Source organism: Epinephelus lanceolatus, chromosome 16 (genome assembly GCF_041903045.1).
Source record: "Epinephelus lanceolatus isolate andai-2023 chromosome 16, ASM4190304v1, whole genome shotgun sequence".
Taxonomy (NCBI): domain Eukaryota; kingdom Metazoa; phylum Chordata; class Actinopteri; order Perciformes; family Serranidae; genus Epinephelus; species Epinephelus lanceolatus.
The window spans coordinates 22575180-22594626 of record NC_135749.1 but is presented as its reverse complement, the minus strand read 5'-3'; the positions used below and the strand labels follow the sequence as shown (position 1 = coordinate 22594626).

The 19447-nt window shown below is 40.7% G+C and overlaps 3 protein-coding genes across 4 annotated transcripts in view; 2 read left to right on the top strand and 1 right to left on the bottom strand.

Moving 5' to 3' along the window:
• Positions 1 to 5097, top strand: part of kmt2ba (lysine (K)-specific methyltransferase 2Ba) — a 40840-nt gene extending 35743 nt beyond the window's left edge. For both annotated transcript variants that reach the window (XM_033636591.2, XM_033636589.2), the window contains exons 30-36: positions 93 to 211; positions 361 to 486; positions 879 to 1131; positions 1293 to 1403; positions 1534 to 1617; positions 1712 to 1841; positions 3063 to 5097. In XM_033636591.2, coding sequence (XP_033492482.2) covers positions 93 to 211; positions 361 to 486; positions 879 to 1131; positions 1293 to 1403; positions 1534 to 1617; positions 1712 to 1841; positions 3063 to 3338 — 1099 coding nt within the window. In that variant the 3' untranslated portion in view covers positions 3339 to 5097. The remainder of the gene's footprint in view (positions 1 to 92; positions 212 to 360; positions 487 to 878; positions 1132 to 1292; positions 1404 to 1533; positions 1618 to 1711; positions 1842 to 3062) is intronic.
• Positions 5098 to 8101: 3004 nt separating this feature from the next.
• LOC117263928 (trypsin-3-like) lies at positions 8102 to 13430 on the top strand. The gene is made up of 5 exons (XM_033637667.2): positions 8102 to 8190; positions 8343 to 8493; positions 8901 to 9154; positions 11609 to 11745; positions 12706 to 13430. Exons 1-5 carry the CDS (start codon positions 8151 to 8153, stop codon positions 12853 to 12855), a joined length of 732 nt encoding a protein of 243 aa, XP_033493558.1. The 5' UTR covers positions 8102 to 8150; the 3' UTR covers positions 12856 to 13430.
• On the bottom strand, positions 12909 to 17987 carry LOC117263929 (small ribosomal subunit protein eS19). The gene is made up of 6 exons (XM_033637669.2): positions 17850 to 17987; positions 17547 to 17617; positions 15573 to 15673; positions 13925 to 14108; positions 13784 to 13838; positions 12909 to 13428 (listed from the first exon to the last, which is right to left on the bottom strand). Exons 2-6 carry the CDS (start codon positions 17615 to 17617, stop codon positions 13381 to 13383), a joined length of 459 nt encoding a protein of 152 aa, XP_033493560.1. The 5' UTR covers positions 17850 to 17987; the 3' UTR covers positions 12909 to 13380.
• Positions 17988 to 19447: the final 1460 nt, after the last annotated feature.

The following is a 19447-nucleotide window of genomic DNA, read 5'->3' as shown; positions in this document are numbered from 1 at the left end:
TAAAATGTGTTATTTATTTTTTCCTAAAAGGTGTCGTAGTTCTCACATTTGTTGTTTGTACTTTTATTTATCCGTTTGTCCTTTCTGCTCAGGCACCCTCGGGTTGAGAGTCCGCCCACACATGCACAAACCAATAGTCAAATTCAGGGTAATACACACACGTGGGTCAGCGCTCGCCATGGAGACATCACCGAATGGGGCCCATATTCAGGTTCTTAACTTAATATTATGTGTTTATATATTTGGATGCCTGTTACAGCAATTTTATGTGATTAATAAGGAAACAGTCGTGGAATATTTCTTTTCTATATTTTCTTTTCTACACTTAAATGCAATTATGACTCATTTAAATCCACTCAGGCTTTAGTTCAGAAGAAGATGCACCAGCACCCAAACACAGAAAGAGGACATACATGAACCAGCCCCACCTCCGCTTTGAAATCACCAGCGACGATGGCTTCAGTGTTAAGGCGAACAGCATAGAGGGTAAGAGCTGCTTGGTAACTGTGTATGTTATTAAAGGAGCTATATGTAAGAAATCTAAAGCAAATAGTCGTAAAATCCTCTCTAATATGTCACAGAGAATAAGGAATAATGTTTATATAACATACTGATCTCACTGACAACAATAGTACAGCCAGAATATTCGCATTAAAAAAAAAAATACATTCTTACATACAGCGCCTTTAACATTCTGCTTGTTTGACAAGTGGGTTATTTTTAGTCACAAATTATACATTTCTATGAGTTTAGTTTTAGTCTGATATAAAAATACTAGTTCAGGAATAATCTTCTAATCATGTTGTGCATTGAGAAAATTGTCAGCGTGTGCAGCCCTGCAGAGCTCTCACTCCTTCCTTATCTCTCTGCTCCTTCAGTCGCCTGGCGTGCAGTGATTGACGGTGTCCTCGAAGCTCGAGCAGGCTTCCACCTGAAGCAGCTGCCTCTGGGCGGGATGAGCGGGCCGCGGGTGCTCGGCGTCGTCCACGATGCTGTCATATTCCTGCTGGAGCAACTGGAAGGTGCCGCAAACTGCCAACGCCACCGCTTCCGCTTCCACCGCTGCGAGGACATCGAGGAAGAGCTTCCCCTCAATCCGAGCGGCTGTGCTCGCACTGAAGTCTACACGCGGTACAGACACAGTTACTTTTGGTCATAACTGGTTTTGTTTTTAAGCACTGTTAAAAGGGTTTATTTAAGTGTTATTGGTTTCTTTGTGTGTGTTTCTTGTCTGTTATTTAAATACATCTCAGATTAATGGTATTTTCTTTCTTCGTCTGTTTCCTAATTAGGAAAGCGACCTTTGATATGTTTAACTTCCTGGCATCACAGCACAGAACGCTCCCTGACATCACAGGGCCCTTTGATGAAGAGGAGGATGAATTCCCACTGAAATCTTCCAGGTTAGGGGATAAAATTTGTGCCACTGTCCTGGTCCTAAACCACATTGAATAGGAATTTAAAGTTATTAAAAGATGGTGATTTAGTAGATGCTATATCCATGTTGACACCTTTTCTGTGTCTCACTCTCAGACGAGCCACCAGCAGTGAGCTTCCCATGGCAATGAGATTCAGACACCTGGAAAAAATCTCCAAAGAAGCAGTAGGAGTTTACAGGTAAGAGCAACAAAAAACACCAAGGATGGCATGAGTTTTCTTTTTTATTAATGCTCAATGTATTTAACTGTGTCCTGCTCTGTAATCCTCTCAGATCTGACATTCATGGTCGCGGCCTCTTCTGCAAAAGGAACATCGAGGCCGGCGAGATGGTGATTGAATACGCTGGCACTGTCATTCGCGCTGTCCTGACAGATAAGCGGGAAAAATATTACGATAGCAAGGTAACTAAACATAACATACACTATTGTACTGAGGAATCATCATAATGACAATGAGAGCTTCTGCCTCAGTGTTTTTTATGTTCATTCCTGATGAATGCTTTTAATGTGAAGCAGGCTTTTGACAAATTGACTACAGCATTTTATTTTCTGCATCTTTTCTCTAGCAAAACTTGGCTAATGCACATGATATATTTCCAGGTAACCTTAGCTACCGCATTGTTCTCTGTTATTATTCAGCCATTATAAAGCCATAATACACGTACGTTCTTTACATGCATTATGAATCTCAGCTAGCGATCACTGATTAAGGTTAAATGTACTTAAACGTGACGTTGACGTTACCTTCTTGTGTCGGGTCCGCTCGGCAAACTCAATGCATACAGTGATGTTTTCTACTTAGATGTTGTAGCATTGAGGAAGTGCTATTGTGGTATGCTAACTCCGTTTTGCAATACACACTGACCTGTTTTCGTTTTAACTTGTAATGATCATCCCACACTCTACGCTTTCTGTTGTTTTCTTTGGCGTGTCTCCTTTTTTTGGTCTTGCACTTTTCTTGTCCCTCTTCCTCCATTGTTTTGCAAACCGCGCCATATCCACGTTGTAGCCGTGTAGGCTATCAACAGCAAAAATATCTTGTGCGCTTGTGCAACAGAAACAACCATCAGTGCAAAACACTGTGTCTATAATTGAACTGGATTTAACGAAGCTCAAGGCTTTTTAGAATTTGAATTATTGGAGTTACTTGAGGAATCGTTTCAGCCCTAGACTGAACCAAAAGGAAGCTGAATGGTGTTTGGCTTTCCGTGGAGCTCAACGCCCATCTGCCAGCGAAAGTCTTGGCAGGGCAGCATGGAGGGAAGCCAAAAGTGTTCATCTGCACACACTGTGATGACACATAGCTGGTTGAATAGTTTTCCTTTATTTTCATTGTCTTCCGTCTTGATCAGCAGGTGAAGTGGTGGTTCACTTTTACATTGTGGCCTGAAGCCTATATTCGGCTTTACCCTCTATCATTATCTTTTTATTTTCACTGTTTTTACCGCTGAGTCAGTCCTACATCCTAGATTTATCCTTAAATTGCATCTTGTTGGGGTTAGAGCTGCAGGAGGGAGGCTGTATTTTCAAATTCTGCTGTTTTTTTTCCCCAGATTTAAGTCTCTGATGCGCTGTCAATGTGAAAACAATGACTAACTCTGTTCTGTAATCTCCCTCCACCAGGGCATCGGTTGCTACATGTTCCGCATCGACGACTTCGACGTGGTGGACGCGACGATGCAAGGTAACGCAGCTCGTTTCATAAACCACTCGTGCGAGCCGAACTGCTACTCGCGTGTCATCAATGTGGACGGCCGCAAGCACATCGTCATCTTCGCCCTGAGGAAGATCTACCGGGGAGAAGAGCTGACCTACGACTACAAGTTCCCCATCGAGGATGAGAACAGCAAGCTGCGCTGCAACTGCGGGATGAGGCGCTGCCGCCGCTTCCTGAACTAGTACAACACACACGCACACACCACGTACCAATAGCCATCATGTTTAATGCACTTGAAGTCAGGAGGATTTTAATGAACTGATGAAGGCGACTGTTGTCACGTAGCCATAGGAGTGAGGTTGCAGATGCACACCTGTATCTACTGAAAGTCTTCGTGTTGAAGCTTAATTTTTATGATGGAGGACAGCATGTGTTCGTTTCTGTCCTCTGAACTGCTGTCAACAGTCACAAACCAGATTAGAGCCATATGTCAAAGCTTGGGGTGAATACTATTTATGTGATGTCAGACTGCTGGATTGTTGATCTGTGAGGAAGTGCGGTTTAATTAAGGAAACTGCATTTTGGGGGGGATCTGTGTACTGTTTCACCATCTCATACAACACATTTTTTCAGTCTTACATGATTAAATTCGTCAGTAGCCTCTGCTGGAACTGGGGCCAGACCACAGCTGGGAGGCAATTATTACCAGCTACAAACGGTGCAAACTAAAATAACCTGATTGCAGCTATTACAGTGTAAAGGGGGCATCTATTATTATGCTGGTGACACAGTGTTTTTTGTAAATACAAGGTCACAGAGAAGGATGAGGAGAATTTATTCAGCACCTTACTTTGACACAGCCTTCTCTGGTTGCACTGGTGTCACAGCAGACAGGACAGATTTTACTTTAGAGCAAAATAAACACAGTGGACTCCTCGTGTACATTGTAGTGCAGCTACCTTTTAACTCTGGATTCTACGAGTCTTGTGAGCTGGGACTCCCAATATTTTAGGTGCTGGTGACATTTACCACAAAAGGTAGTTTTAATATAGTCGCCCAAACCTTTCCACCCCCTTCATTCAGTAAGTTTCCTGTTTTTATCTGTGACGGCAGAGATGCTGTGATCGAATTGCTTTTATCCCGCCATACAGTCTGTTCTTTATTTGTTCATTTGTGCTGTCTGTGTATTTTAAGGTTAATGAGGGAATTTCCTTGGTGCAGGGTTCATATATCGACTGAATATAGTGATCTTGCTCTGCACAGTCCCTCATAAGTCTTTTTGTATTTTTGTATATTTGAACAATAAATGTTTATTCAACAAGCTGATGGAAATAAATGTTTGAGCTTTTAACTTTCTATTTGTAAGTGAAGGCTGACTAATAGAACTGAAGCTGAGTAATAAGTTAATCTGAGTTAACCTTATTTCTGTTTTTGTTGCGGCTGTTTTGCACCCTGTTCCTCCTGTTTCTTTGTCTCTTACAGGTGTTCTACCTCAAAGGTGTTGTTATGAAGCATGGTTTAAATGTAACTACACATTGAAAAACAGCTTCCTAATTTCCTCATTGTTGAGTTATTATTACTTCCTAATAGTATGAAAACAAAACTTCAATGCTATTAAACACTGATTTGATATGCTTGCCATTATTTTTAAGGAACTAGTGGCCACCCTTTTTCGGCTCGTTTTTCCCGTGTGCATTCACACTCAGCTAACAGATGTACATAGGGTACTAGAGCATAGGATAAAGGCTGAATGCTGTGGAAGTATGTTTTTTTTTTTTAGGATTAATAATTGACACGCAAAGCTTTGTTACTTTATTGGCTCACTATGGATGGATCTTTGCCTGTATATAGATGTATAAAGAATTTCTAAACCTGTTAAATATTTTTTTACCTACATTTTTTTTGTATTTATGTTCAATAAACATTTGAGATGTTCAAAATTTGCCTTGTATTTGCCAATGTTTTCACCAATGAATAAATATTAAAAAAGTGAAATTACAATATACCTTGTGATTCTTGAAGTTACTGGCCAGACACATTTAAAAGTATGTTTTGTTTTGTTTTTTAAAGTACTCAGCTATCATTAATATTTTGTTTGACATGGTTTTCCTACATAAAAAGTAAACAAGTGCACTCTAGTTTTGAAGCCTTGCTGCCGTTGACATCTTGATTTTTGTTTGGGTGGATCCGACTCATAGATTGTGGTGACACCTCACAGACAGCCTGTCACTCAAAGTGTCCACGCCTTTAATTATGTGTGACTTTATGTCTTAATAAAATGCAAACGAGTGAGTTGTAGAACTCCGAACAGTCATGAGCAGGAAAGTAAATTACAGAGATCAAAACCATTTTTTGTACCAGGGCGTAAACACATTTATATCTGCTGTAAAGTTGAGCATTTTAACATGGGGCGTCTACGGGGATTGACTCACTCTTGGAGTCAGCCCCAAGTGGCCGTTAGAGGAACTGCAGTTTGTGGCACTTAAGTATTGGCTTCATTTTTAGGCCCTGGATTTTGCTGCTTGAGTGCGCATCAAGATGGCTAATGTTTCTGTCCTGTCCTCATCTCCTACTGTTAAGTTGTTTAATTTATAGAAGGACTAACGAAAATGTATGCCATTTGTTATATTGTTTGTTGGCTTGTAGGCTAACTGGCAGTGGCTGACACAGTATTGCAGTTTCAAAGGTTGTGAAACATCTGCTGCACTGGGGGGTTTGGTAGATAGTGGAAGGAAGCTCCAGGGTCCTGTTTACAACCAAAAACTGCACACTCTACCATGTTAGTTGTCAAAGCTTTAACTATGCCACTGCTAACTCTGCTCTCTGTACTGACAGGTCTACTATGTACTTGAGGTTTCAGGTTTCTTTGCTGTTGTTGTGTAATAGTCTGTTCAGCCATCAATATGTGTTTCCTATATTAGACAGTGACTGGCTTTCATATTGGTGACGTACTTAATTTGGCTTGCCTGGTGTTCATTTGAATCTCAGTTTTTACAGAAGTGCACAGATGAATGTGTAAACAGCTCTCCGGTGACAAATTTTTCACAAATGCAAGTCGGTAAAAGTTTAGACAGAAAAACATTTTTGAGTGGAGGGGGATTTAAAGTGAGCATATATAAACGTTCATGGTGTACATTTTTATTGTGTGTAAAATGTGTGATAGTGTGTTTCAGTCCTTTTTCCTGCAGTAATGATCTTGTGATCCCTGTTTGGGAAACCACAAATATATACAGTACTCTTTCCATTACGTTGCTCTTTCTTCAGTGTTAGTGCTGCAGTGTTGGAACGGTTTTATCAGATTTTGATAAGGAGTTGAGACCAGCAACACCTGCAAACTGTGAACCACTATCATGCATATGGACAGTCAACTCAACTCAACTTTATTTATATAGCACCTTTCATACAAACATGGAGCCCAAAGTGCTTCACATGGCATAACAGGAATGACGCAGGCACAAGGCAATAAAATATTAAAAAAGCAAACCAGCCAAAACAGAACAAACTAACAAAAAAGATGATTAAAACTCCATAGAATAAAAACAGCCTGGAATGAATGAATAAAATAATATCAAATCTCTGATGTATGGAGGGGCAAGGTCATTTAGGGCTTTATAAACAAGTAAAACAACTCTAAAATCAATTCTAAAAGATACAGTGATCAATTTTCTTTGTTTTAGTCAGCACTCTGGCTGCAGTATTCTGGACTAGCTGTAGTTTTCTTAGTGACTTTTTGGGTAGTCCAGTGAAAAGGGAATTGCAGTAGTCTAAATGGCTGGTTACGAAAGCATGAGTGAGTATTTCGGCATCTCTCTGGGTTGAAAAAGGTCTGACCTTTGCAAAGTTCCAAAGATGAAAAAAGGATGTTTTGATGACCCTGTTAAAATGAGAATTGAAATTTAAATCACTCCTAAATTAGTAATATTAGTTTTAATGTTTAAGCTTTAAAAAGTTTTTACCCATCCATTCATTAATGTCAGTGAGACAGGCAATGAGAGCATCAGTGCATTAGGGGCATTTGGTGCGACAGAGACATATAAGTGTGTGTCATCAGCATAAGAATGGTAACCAATGTGGTGATGGCTAATGATGTTTCCAAGTGGAAGCATATATAATGGAAACACAATTGGTCCATGGATGCTTCCTTGAGGAACACCACATTTAATGCCATGAGTCTCTGACGCATAAGCACCCAGGCTGACAAAAAACTGTCTATCAGTTAAATACGACTTAAACCATGCTAAAACAGTGTCAGAGAGAAAAATCAGTCCTGTTCTATGGAGCCGAGACCTGGAGAACAACAAATAACTCAGCCTGCAAAGTGCAAAGCCTCATTAACAGGTGCCTGAGAAGAATCTTGAAAATCCATTGGCCAGACAAGATCACCAACGAAGATCTTTGGATGAAGACACAGCAAATACCAACTAAAGATGAAATTGGACGAAGAAGATGGAAATGGATAGGGCACACTCTTCGAAAACCAATGTCAAACATCACCAGACAGGCTCTGACATGGAACCCTCAGGGGAAGAGAAAGAGGTCGGCCAAGAAACACCTGGCAAAGGGATCTGCAGGCAGACACCAAGAAGATGGGATACACCTGGTCACAGATAGAAAAGAAAGCCAGCAATCGGGTACTCTGGGATCCCTCGTTGACGGCCTATACCCCAAAAGGGGTGTACGGCATAAGTAAGTAAGTAAGAGTGTGTGAACCAAGGCCATTAGGTTGGATACCATCAGGGCAGAAAAAAGCTGGACATTTCCAGAAGAGATTAAAATTGTCGATAAAAGTGACGTTGCAAGCTCCTTAAGTTCTGATTGCTGATTACATAACAAGTGCACTGTTCAGTTAGAGGTTCCCATTCAGTTGCCTGAGAGTTTTATCTGTTAGTTTGACATCACTCAAGGTCTTGTTGTTGCCTTCAGCCATATGGCTCTTTCCCAGAGTTTTGTGTTATACTTTTGTGACCTTGAGAAATTTATGTACGTAAGGGCAGGGGTGGTGTATATAAAGAGTTACATTGTGAACTGTTCTGTATATTCAGAGGAGAGTCACCATGAAGGCCCTGATATTCCTGGCTTTGCTCGGAGCTGCATGTAAGAGACAAACCAATGTACTATTTTATCTCCTAAAAGAAGTATTAATTCCCACAAACCTTTATGTATTTACCGTATATTTTCATTCATGGCAATGGTTAGGTATTTTTAAGTTGTATTTCACATGTTATATTTTATACATACTGTTTCAGTTGCTGCAGCTGATGATAGGGTTGTTGGCGGGTATGAGTGTCCCAGACACTCTGTTCCCTACCAGGTGTCTCTGAACGCTGGATATCACTTCTGCGGTGGATCCCTCATCTCCAGCCAGTGGGTGGTGTCTGCTGCTCACTGCTACAAGTCGTAAGTACAGGAAGTCACACGTTTTTTGCGTTACAATCAACTAATGTGCAAGTTGTATTGAAGGATTTGACTTACCTGCACCAGATACCAGGGTTTTATTGGTCTTTAGCTCTCTGTAGGTGCACAGACATGTACCAAGATGAACACACTTCCTGTAAAAGTTGAAATCAGGAGTTGGCCTCATAAGTTTTTACTGTAAGCAAATGTAAAACTGAAAAAGATACCATTAACAAAGAGTTAGACCAATGGTAGTATGAAAAGAGTGTCAGTTGATATATGCCTTATAATTATACTACTTAATCAGGTCACTAACTTTATTACTTTAAAAACATGTTTAATACAATATTCAGAAACCATTTTTAAGAAAAAAGACTTTAAAACAGTCTTAACTTTAATTCTTCCACTAGTCGTATCCAGGTCCGCCTCGGCGAGCACAACATCGCAGTGAATGAGGGCACCGAGCAGTGGATCGATGCTGCCAAGATGATCAAGCACCCACAGTATAACAGCTACAACCTGGATAACGACATCATGCTGATCAAACTGAGCCGCCCCGCCAGCCTCAACAACTATGTCCAGACTGTGGCCCTGCCCTCTCGCTGCCCCCAGCCCGATGAGAACTGCCTGGTGTCCGGGTGGGGCAACACCTCCGCCAATGGAGGTAAGTGTTGTATGGAGGCTGAGAGAAAGGAGGGAAGAAGTTTGGTCTCAAATTATGATGTAGGTGTGTGGATGTGACGAATAACATAAGGCAAGCTCAATAACTTGAAGGCATGTACTGCTGTAACTACTAAATTACAGAAGGTGCCATTAGACTCAAGCTGGGTAGAAGTGCAGCACAAAATACAGGATTATGATACAGATTAGTACATGCTTAAAGGGGTAATCAACCAGTTTTACATATAAAGTTCTGTTTGTTCAACTTGAGAGGTATTTCTCAGCCTTTGACAAACAGATGTAGATAATGTATTTTGTGGCTTCAAGGGCCCTGACACACCAATCCGCCCTGTTGTTCCTCTGGTTTCCCTTATTTAATGATGAATACAGACTACCGCTTGGCATATACTACTACAGCCTTTACTATTAATACTACAGTTGCTACTTTTGGTTTTATGAACCCATCAAAATTTCTTGTGAAATTTTCTAGCTGTGAAAAATGCAATATGACATACAGTACAGGCCAAAAGTTTGGACACACCTTCTCATTCAATGCGTTTTCTTTATTTTCATGACTATTTACATTGTAGATTCTCACTGAAGGCATCAAAACTATGAATGAACACATGTGGAGTTATGTACTTAACAAAAAAAGGTGAAATAACTGAAAACATGTTTTATATTCTAGTTTCTTCAAAATAGCCACCCTTTGCTCTGATTACTGCTTTGCACACTCTTGGCATTCTCTCCATGAGCTTCAAGAGGTAGTCACCTGAAATGGTTTTCCAACAGTCTTGAAGGAGTTCCCAGAGGTGTTTAGCACTTGTTGGCCCCTTTGCCTTCACTCTGCGGTCCAGCTCACCCCAAACCATCTCGATTGGGTTCAGGTCCGGTGACTGTGGAGGCCAGGTCATCTGCCGCAGCACTCCATCACTCTCCTTCTTGGTCAAATAGCCCTTACACAGCCTGGAGGTGTGTTTGGGGTCATTGTCCTGTTGAAAAATAAATGATCGTCCAACTAAACGCAAACCGGATGGGATGGCATGTCGCTGCAGGATGCTGTGATAACCATGCTGGTTCAGTGTGCCTTCAATTTTGAATAAATCCCCAACAGTGTCACCAGCAAAACACCCCCACACCATCACACCTCCTCCTCCATGCTTCACAGTGGGAACCAGGCATGTGGAATCCATCCGTTCACCTTTTCTGCGTCTCACAAAGACACGGCGGTTGGAACCAAAGATCTCAAATTTGGACTCATCAGACCAAAGCACAGATTTCCACTGGTCTAATGTCCATTCCTTGTGTTTCTTGGCCCAAACAAATCTCTTCTGCTTGTTGCCTCTCCTTAGCAGTGGTTTCCTAGCAGCTATTTGACCATGAAGGCCTGATTGGCGCAGTCTCCTCTTAACAGTTGTTCTAGAGATGGGTCTGCTGCTACAACTCTGTGTGGCATTCATCTGGTCTCTGATCTGAGCTGCTGTTAACTTGCCATTTCTGAGGCTGGTGACTCGGATGAACTTATCCTCAGAAGCAGAGGTGACTCTTGGTCTTCCTTTCCTGGGTCGGTCCTCATGTGTGCCAGTTTCGTTGTAGCGCTTGATGGTTTTTGCGACTCCACTTGGGGACACATTTAAAGTTTTTGCAATTTTCCGGACTGACTGACCTTCATTTCTTAAAGTAATGATGGCCACTCGTTTTTCTTTAGTTAGCTGATTGGTTCTTGCCATAATATGAATTTTAACAGTTGTCCAATAGGGCTGTCGGCTGTGTATTAACCTGACTTCTGCACAACACAACTGATGGTCCCAACCCCATTGATAAAGCAAGAAATTCCACTAATTAACCCTGATAAGGCACACCTGTGAAGTGGAAACCATTTCAGGTGACTACCTCTTGAAGCTCATGGAGAGAATGCCAAGAGTGTGCAAAGCAGTAATCAGAGCAAAGGGTGGCTATTTTGAAGAAACTAGAATATAAAACATGTTTTCAGTTATTTCACCTTTTTTTGTTAAGTACATAACTCCACATGTGTTTATTCATAGTTTTGATGCCTTCAGTGAGAATCTACAATGTAAATAGTCATGAAAATAAAGAAAACGAATTGAATGAGAAGGTGTGTCCAAACTTTTGGCCTGTACTGTATTTAAATGGCATCTATGTTCGACCACTGGTTCAAAACCCAAATGTATTCACAATAACATGTGTATGACAGGGTATTTACAAGGATATGAAACAGAGGAAAGCTGCAAATCTTAACACTAGAGAAGCTGTAACCACCAAGTTTGGCTTTTACTTGATAAGGGATGAATTAGCAAAACTAGAGTCAATTAATATTCCATCAGCAAATCAATTAATCAGCCAATCACTACATTACTCATATCTAAAACCACATTGTAAATGTATTATATGCATAACGGTAGGTACAGTAACTGAGGCTTGCCTTCCTGCTCCACAGACAACTTTCCAGACAGGCTGCAGTGTCTGAGGCAGCCCATCATCGATGACAGGATCTGCAGGAACGCCTACTCCCACCTCTTCACAGAGAACATGGTTTGCTCCGGATTCATGCACGGAGGTGCCAGCAGCTGCCAAGTGAGTTGGACTAAACCACAGTGAACGCACAGGGAGTCAGGTGGTGCATGAGTGTGCATCTCTTCCAGCAGTACAAAGAGCACACAAAAGTACACATTATAGCACTTATTTTTCACTGACCATTGAGTATACTTACTCCTTTAATGCAAATGATGCACATCTCCACTCTAATACCTTTTAATTAAATGCAGAGCGATATTTTTCAGTGTACCCACTTTTTAGATTACCCCAGTGGCACTGCTGTGTCTGTATCATTGACTGCAGGAGGATGATGAAACAGTATTGCAAGAGACTCATCGTCACCTTCTGAAACTGCTTCCTCTTCTAGGTTTTTTTTAAGATGTTTTATGATTAATGTGATTTAAATAAGTAAATATATACTATGCAGGACTTCCTAAAAAACAATATATAGACTCAGAATACAGAATTAATACCTATCAGTAATCACTTATGACCCACTAGAACTGCGTGGCAGTGTATTTATCTAATTATGCTGTGGTCAGGATGTTAATGGGCACAGCATTTTGATTTCTTAGAATTTCTCTTTGTCTAAATACAGTATGAGAGCAACTGTAACGTTCCCCAAATTTCCCTGGGGGATCAATAAAGTAATCTGAATCTGAATCAGATACAGAGAAAGGTTCTGGTAAAACCACAGTGGGAGGATGCTGGACATGTAATGCTATAATCATAAGCAGTAGATTGATTTAAAATATTTTATATTTGTATTTTTATTAATGATAGACTCTGAATCCCTAACTCACAACCATGTGCACCAGATATACATTATACAGCTAATATCTGTCAGCATAGTGGTTTTATCATAACACTCTTGACCACACCCAAAGGTGAAACAGTTGAAACTCTTAAACAGAGAGGGCAGAATTTACCATGTATTAACTATGACCACTTAAAGTAACATTTATAACCCTGTCATGCTGCCTCTGTGTGTGTTTGCAGGGAGACTCTGGTGGTCCTCTGGTGTGCAACGGTCAGCTGCAGGGAGTCGTGTCCTGGGGTTATGACTGCGCCATGAAGGGACACCCCAGCGTCTACGCCCGTGTGTGCCGCTTCAACAGCTGGATCAGCACCACCATGCGCAACAACTGAACACACACAGACGCCCATACATCCACGTGCAAACTGACCTTTCAACAACACACTCAGCGTTCATATTCAGTTTATTTGAAACGCCCTCTGTATTATTGTTTCATTCATATACATCTCATGAATAACATGTTTTGGCATGATAATCTGGAGAAGTGGATGAATTAATAAAAAATATACATCAGCATCCACTGACTGTCTTTTTATTCTACATTGAGTTTCACAGTTGTCAAAACAATATTAACATGCTCGTGTTTGGTAATATTGTATTCTCAGTGATTCATTCTGTGCTGTCACAAGGCCACTGCTGTCTTTAAATTCAAACAAAAAACAGACCTAAAACTTCTGCACAACATCCATGTATAACATTGAATCTATTGTACTATAGAGACATGCATCTCTATGAAATGCCTTTTGTACTCTGGATGACACTGCAGTGATATGGGAGACAAGCAAACTTGAGTAAATAAGCAGTAAGGCATAACTGCATTACTTGTCTGGATTCTTTACATGCACTCCTCAGATGGCTCAGATGGCGCTTTGTAAACTTCGCTGCTTCTTGTTTGCTGAGGCAACCTAAACATACAAAGAAAAAGACAGAGAGAGAGAAGAGGGTATAGCTATGCAGGCTTATTAAACAGGGAGACGTGTGCAGCGTGATATAGGGATGGCATGATAATAAATAGTGGAGACTGAGGGCAATTGTAACATCTTAAATTACATAATAAGAAATGAGACAGAACTATGACACCCATTATGCACATGGTCTTAGATGATCCCTCTCTGCATACATCAACATAAAAACCAACATAAAGTGTCTTAGCAAGTGTCTCATGACATGTAGCTTTGTGTTTCTACTGTGTTTGAATGCACTCATTTCAAGCTGCAGTTCATTTTGAATCGTAAAGCTAATGAAAGTTCAACAACCCACCTGACCAGCGATCCTATCCAAATCTCTCTGACCCTGAGGGGTAAGTCTCCGTCCACTGTAATCACATGTAAAAAAAAGACATCACTGATTCAAATCATCACACCATTGTCTTTAACACAGCTTTTCCCCTCTCTTTCTCACCCGTTGGGGTCCTTCTCCACCATCTTGAGGCCTTCCAGAGCTTGGAGGACCTTCCTCGCCACGTTTCTAGAGCCCACACTGAAGTGGGCGGGGCACACACCATTCCTCTGACGCCCTCCGTAGATCTTGATCATGGAGCCCACGCCGACCCCTCCTCGCAGGTACAGGTGACGAGCTGTGGATGCTTGTGAGACGGGCAAACAGTATATATGTTGCAATATATTCTTGTTTTCTCACCTGAAACGCTCTTGTACTCGTTCACCCGAAAGACATGAAATCAAACATTCCAACTTATCAACTGTGTGACATTTTTCTCTGCACACTCAAATGTGGGGTTAGGGTTAGTGGTTAGGTATGTGGGGACGATATGTCTTAGTAGATAACATACACAGCAGCTGAGTGGCGATTGTGTACATATGCTTATATTGTATATACTGTACCAGTTATGGAAAATCTTCTCATAATGCGACTGACAAATATTACACAAGGGTTTCGTGTACAATCATATATCACATGGATTCCACAAATAGAGTCCAGACACCAGCAAGAGTATTTGAAATGATTACACGCATCAAAATATCCTTTTACACAACTCTTGGACCACGTTTCCAACAAAAACTTTAGGTATAGTACACCTAGAGTAGATCCTGTACGTAACCAGTACGGACATAAACCTAAACCCTACATCTGTTTCGCGTTTCCACCTTTGACAGTACTCTTAAATGTAGGTAGGGTTGTGACCAGATACCAGCATAACTGCTCTGTCCAGCTTTTGCTGTATTTCCTCTTCATCGACAATTCAGAGGAACATCTGCAGATTGCTGATTGTCCACAGAACAGGGTTGTATGCCAACATTTTCGGAGCAAAAAGAACAGGCTGGGGTGTTTGTAGTCTGTCGCAATAGATGAGATATTTAAAAAATAGCAGGTTTATACATTAAGTCCTTGGGTACCAGGTACCTAAACAGAGGGGTCGCGAAAAACAGGATGGAATAGAACAGTTCTATTGGTACCATCTACAAATTTTGATAATGGACATGCAAAACTAACCGTTCTAATGTGTAACACGCTGAACTGAACTGAATAACTGAACTGAACTTACTGGAAACAAGGCTATTTAGTGTAGTATTGGTCATATTTGGATTCTTTGTTCCCCATGGAGGCATGCAAGAAAAACTACTTACAATATATACACATGATATACAATATACAAATGATCATTTGGGAATAAAATATTCCTTTAAAAACAAAAATCATCAGATGGGATTTCCTGGAACAAAATTTTATAAAGGAGATTTAAAGGATCTTTGAGTTGTAAAGGTTTGAGAACCACTGATAATGAGTATAAAAAATGCACAATGGAAATACTGAGAAATGTTTAATTCATTTAGCTAAGGCTGTAACTAATGAACAGCAGTATTCTCATTCTTGATCCAGTCCATAAAATCCAAGAAAAGACACATGCCCAGAGCTTAACATGTTGCTAACTAATCACTGATCGTGTGTGAGCAACAGTTAAACACCCACACAGATTTTTTTGCATTTATATTTGGTTAATTACTTGAAATTAACAAAATCAATTAATCAACCAAGTGTTTAGCTGTTGCAGATGAATTGATGCATGGGAAACACTTCCAGTGTGACCAACCTGCTCTGGTGTAAAACCAGTTGTCATCGCAGGGAGCCAGCTCCTTGTGCCTGGCAAGCTTCACAGTGTCAACCCACTCTGGAACCTTCAGTTTGCCAGATCTGAAAAATCAATTATCAGTGAACGTGATGAATCAACTGACTGGACCTTTTGCTCAAACAACATAAGGTACAGGAAAAGGGGATTCATTCAACACATACTGTATGTATGAGGGTGCTTATGTTGTAACCGCTCTCCCAGTGTGTTTCAGTGGAGTAGTGCCAGTACATAGCCACAGCCTCTTACAAATACATATATATCCCGTACAAGAAGAACTGTGTTTGATGTCTGCCATCTTGTCTGCAGAGAGGTCCTTATCTCCGAACCTTGCCATCCGTGACATTTAGGAGGCTCTACAGGAAACTGCAGCACATCGTTTCAGTTCTGCCTCAGCATCCCTGCTGACTCCCAGGCTGTTACTTTGATTTATCACATATACTGTAGCCCACATACAATATTTATACCCACACTTGCTTTTTTAATCATATCACACTGCTATCTGCAGTGCCAAGATACTTTACATGAGGTGCAACAATTTAAATTTATTTCACCAGTGTATAATCTAGCTCTGTAAGAGATATTCATGTGATAGACGTGTGTATTGTTTTGGTGGAAAGAATCCATTTTGAGAGGAGAAAATATGGTTTTGAGTGCAGTGTTTTATTTTATTATAGACTTGTGGAGTTTTGACAAAATGGTTACTTCATTTCAGTTTTGAGTTTTTGGAAATTGAGCAGGAAAAACATTTCAACGATTGGGAACAACTGTATGTTCTATGATTAAACTGTTTTACCAAAAAGAATATTTTTGGATGTAACCCCTTTGTATTCACCACCATTTTGAATATCAACTGTAATTTAGTTACATATTTTTGTCAGTAACTGCAACTGATCACAATTAGATTTATTTTGTGATTTAATTAAATGTAACTGGTTAGGCTACATGTAACTAGTTACTACCCAACACTACTTATGACTATGAGATTTTCTGTGGCATCTATCTACTATCTATGTATTTCGAAAACCAAGGAGATGGTGGTGGATTCAGAAGACAGAAGTCCCCCCATCAACCAGTCTCAATACAGGGGGAGGACAGTGAAGTGGTGCACACCCACAAATATCTGGGGGTCCTCTTGGATGATAAGCTGGACGCCACCTGTTCTTCCAGCGGACACTGAGGTCCTTTGATGTGTGTGTGGCGATATTGTCCATGTTCTATCACACAGTGGTTGCCAGTGCACTTTTCTACAGCTCGACAGACAAAAACACCAAGGGATTGGACAGGCGGGTCTAAAAAGCTGGCTCAGTGCTCGGAAGGAGACTGGACCCACTATGAACTGTGGTGGAGAGGGGCACATTGAACAAACTGAAAGCTATAACGGACAATAGCAGACACCATCACAGCCTCCTGGAGCGACAGAGGAGCAGCTGCAGCAGTCGGATCATCTCACTTAGGAGATCCTTCGTCCCCATGGCAACAACGCTGTTTAACACCTCCTGAATCCAGTCACACACACACTCACATACATCACACTGGCCACAACTGGACTGGACTGTGGAATGAACAATTTTATTTTAGTTTAATTTCTATTTATGGTCTTAATTTAACTCATTTCATGTCTATTCTAATACCACTGTGTTGTTGTTGATGAGGCGAAGTGTGGTTGCTGTTCTTTGTCTTTTATGCATTTCTAAAAGAAATCCTTCCATGTTGTTTCAATAATAAATAAATAATGACATTGTTTTATTAAATTGACACAGAAAAGTCAACTCCAGCTTCAAATAAATAAAAAAACAAGCTATGTTCCCACTATCTTCAGGTCAGCTGTTATTTTTGAGCCCCTGTCCTCAGCTCACTCCACCATCACCCTGTGTGATTGACAGCTGGATGTCAGCCAGTCGTGTGTGAAGGCTGGTTTTCCCCAGATTTACTTACTTTTTGAGGAAAGCCGACAAAGCCCTCACAAACTCCTGCTGGTTGACATCTTTCACCGTGACACTGGGCATCTGAAAGACAAAGTGGAGACAAGGGTGAGCTTTAAAATGGATTTTAAAATGTCACACAGCGGCTTTATGAGGTGCCAAAATGCACCAACCTTCGCAGCCGTTTGAACTCTTTGCTAACGTTGCTAGCTAGCTAGCTAAAGTATACTGATAGCACTCAAGTAGTCACAACGCCACTGACAGTTACACACACATATAAAGCTCTTATAATATCCAGTGGTGACAAATATCTTACTTTTCATACACCCTAACGCACACAGCCGACAGCCAGGTGGTTGGTCGGGTTTGGGATGGAATTTAGCCCAGTTTAGCCGATGGTAGCTAATGCGGCTGAGGGAAGGATGCTGAGGAGTGAGGGAGGGGGAGACTGCCCTCATTTGGAAAGGATGATACCGTAGCCTGATATAACCTCGCAGCAGCTCCATATTCCTCCTCAACTCAGCAATTAAACCAAAGTAACTCACATACTAACGCTTATATTCTTTATGTATATTTTCACACACAGTAGGAGTTGTGTATGTGTTAAATTGGTGCTCAAATTATGTTAAAAATGACCTTTTTTTTACAGTGATGGTGTGGGTGTTATTCTCGTTGTATCCCAGCAGAGGGCGGTGTTGTGAAGCATCTGCCAGACCTCACAGGCTTTTCGAGAAGTGTGCTGCAGTCAGCAGGCGAGGAGAAAGCAGCTCACTCACAACACCACGAGTGGATGGTTAGTAACCTTATAGTTGCTTTTTATTTTTACCAGCCTGGAGCTGTGGTGCCTGCAAATACAGTCAGGAATGCTGCTTTTATTTGTCTGTTATATGCTGAATGGAGCTTACCCTCCTGTGAACCTAGACTGACACAGTGGATGTATAAAATGCGCCTATTGTTCAAAAGAAATCCAGAGTTAATGTAATTAACGCTACATCTTAAAGGAATACCAGATAAAACTTTTCATAGAATATAATTGCTTTCTTTTATGAGTCATGGCTGTTGGCTGCAATGGCATGCCGTCTTTTTACATTCAGGTTAGTGTCAGGCCTCCAAGGTGACTGCTGCCCTTGAAAAACTAAGCAGTATGCTTCATGCTACTATAAGTATTTTATTAATGAAATCCCTCCTTCCTGGAATATATATAGTTATGTCTAAAGACAGCATAGAGAGAAAGCCTTCTGACCAAGGTGACAAGGTTTGCAGCAAATTTCTCTCCTGATCTCCCATGACTTGCCATCCTTGTCTGTTCTCACTCCTTTGCCTTGATTCTTGACATCATATCAGAAGTAATTAAATGGTCTCATATACTAATTCAAGCCACCCACTGTCAACCTGCAGCAATATCTGCCTGTGAACTGAATTTAAATTCAGCGTAACTACACAATCACTTCTTACAGAATCTGTAGTTAAAAAAGAATCAGTATATAAGCTGTACTCAGTCACTGTGTGTATTAAATGTAAAAACAATGGCACATGCCAATTACTAGATACATATTCTTACATATAGCCAGTAAATCTGCAGAGTAGTCATTCTGTAGTGATGTGAAACAAAGAAAGCAAGCATTTTTAAGTCTGACATGTGGATGTTACGATTACACTGATATATAAAATGAATATGAGAGAAAGATGTGTTTATTCAGTTCAATAATGAGTCGAAAATACAATCAATTTATTGTGTGAGTTTTGTAATCTTTGGTACAAAAAAACAATTAGCTTTCAAGAGCTTCTTAAATGTGAGGATTTGCTGCATTTCCTGTCCCGTTTGATTGTAAAGTGAATCCCTGTAGGGTTTTGATTGTCAGTTCAGAACCATAAGCAGGTTGGAGGCATCACTTTTTGGCTCTGGTAACTTGA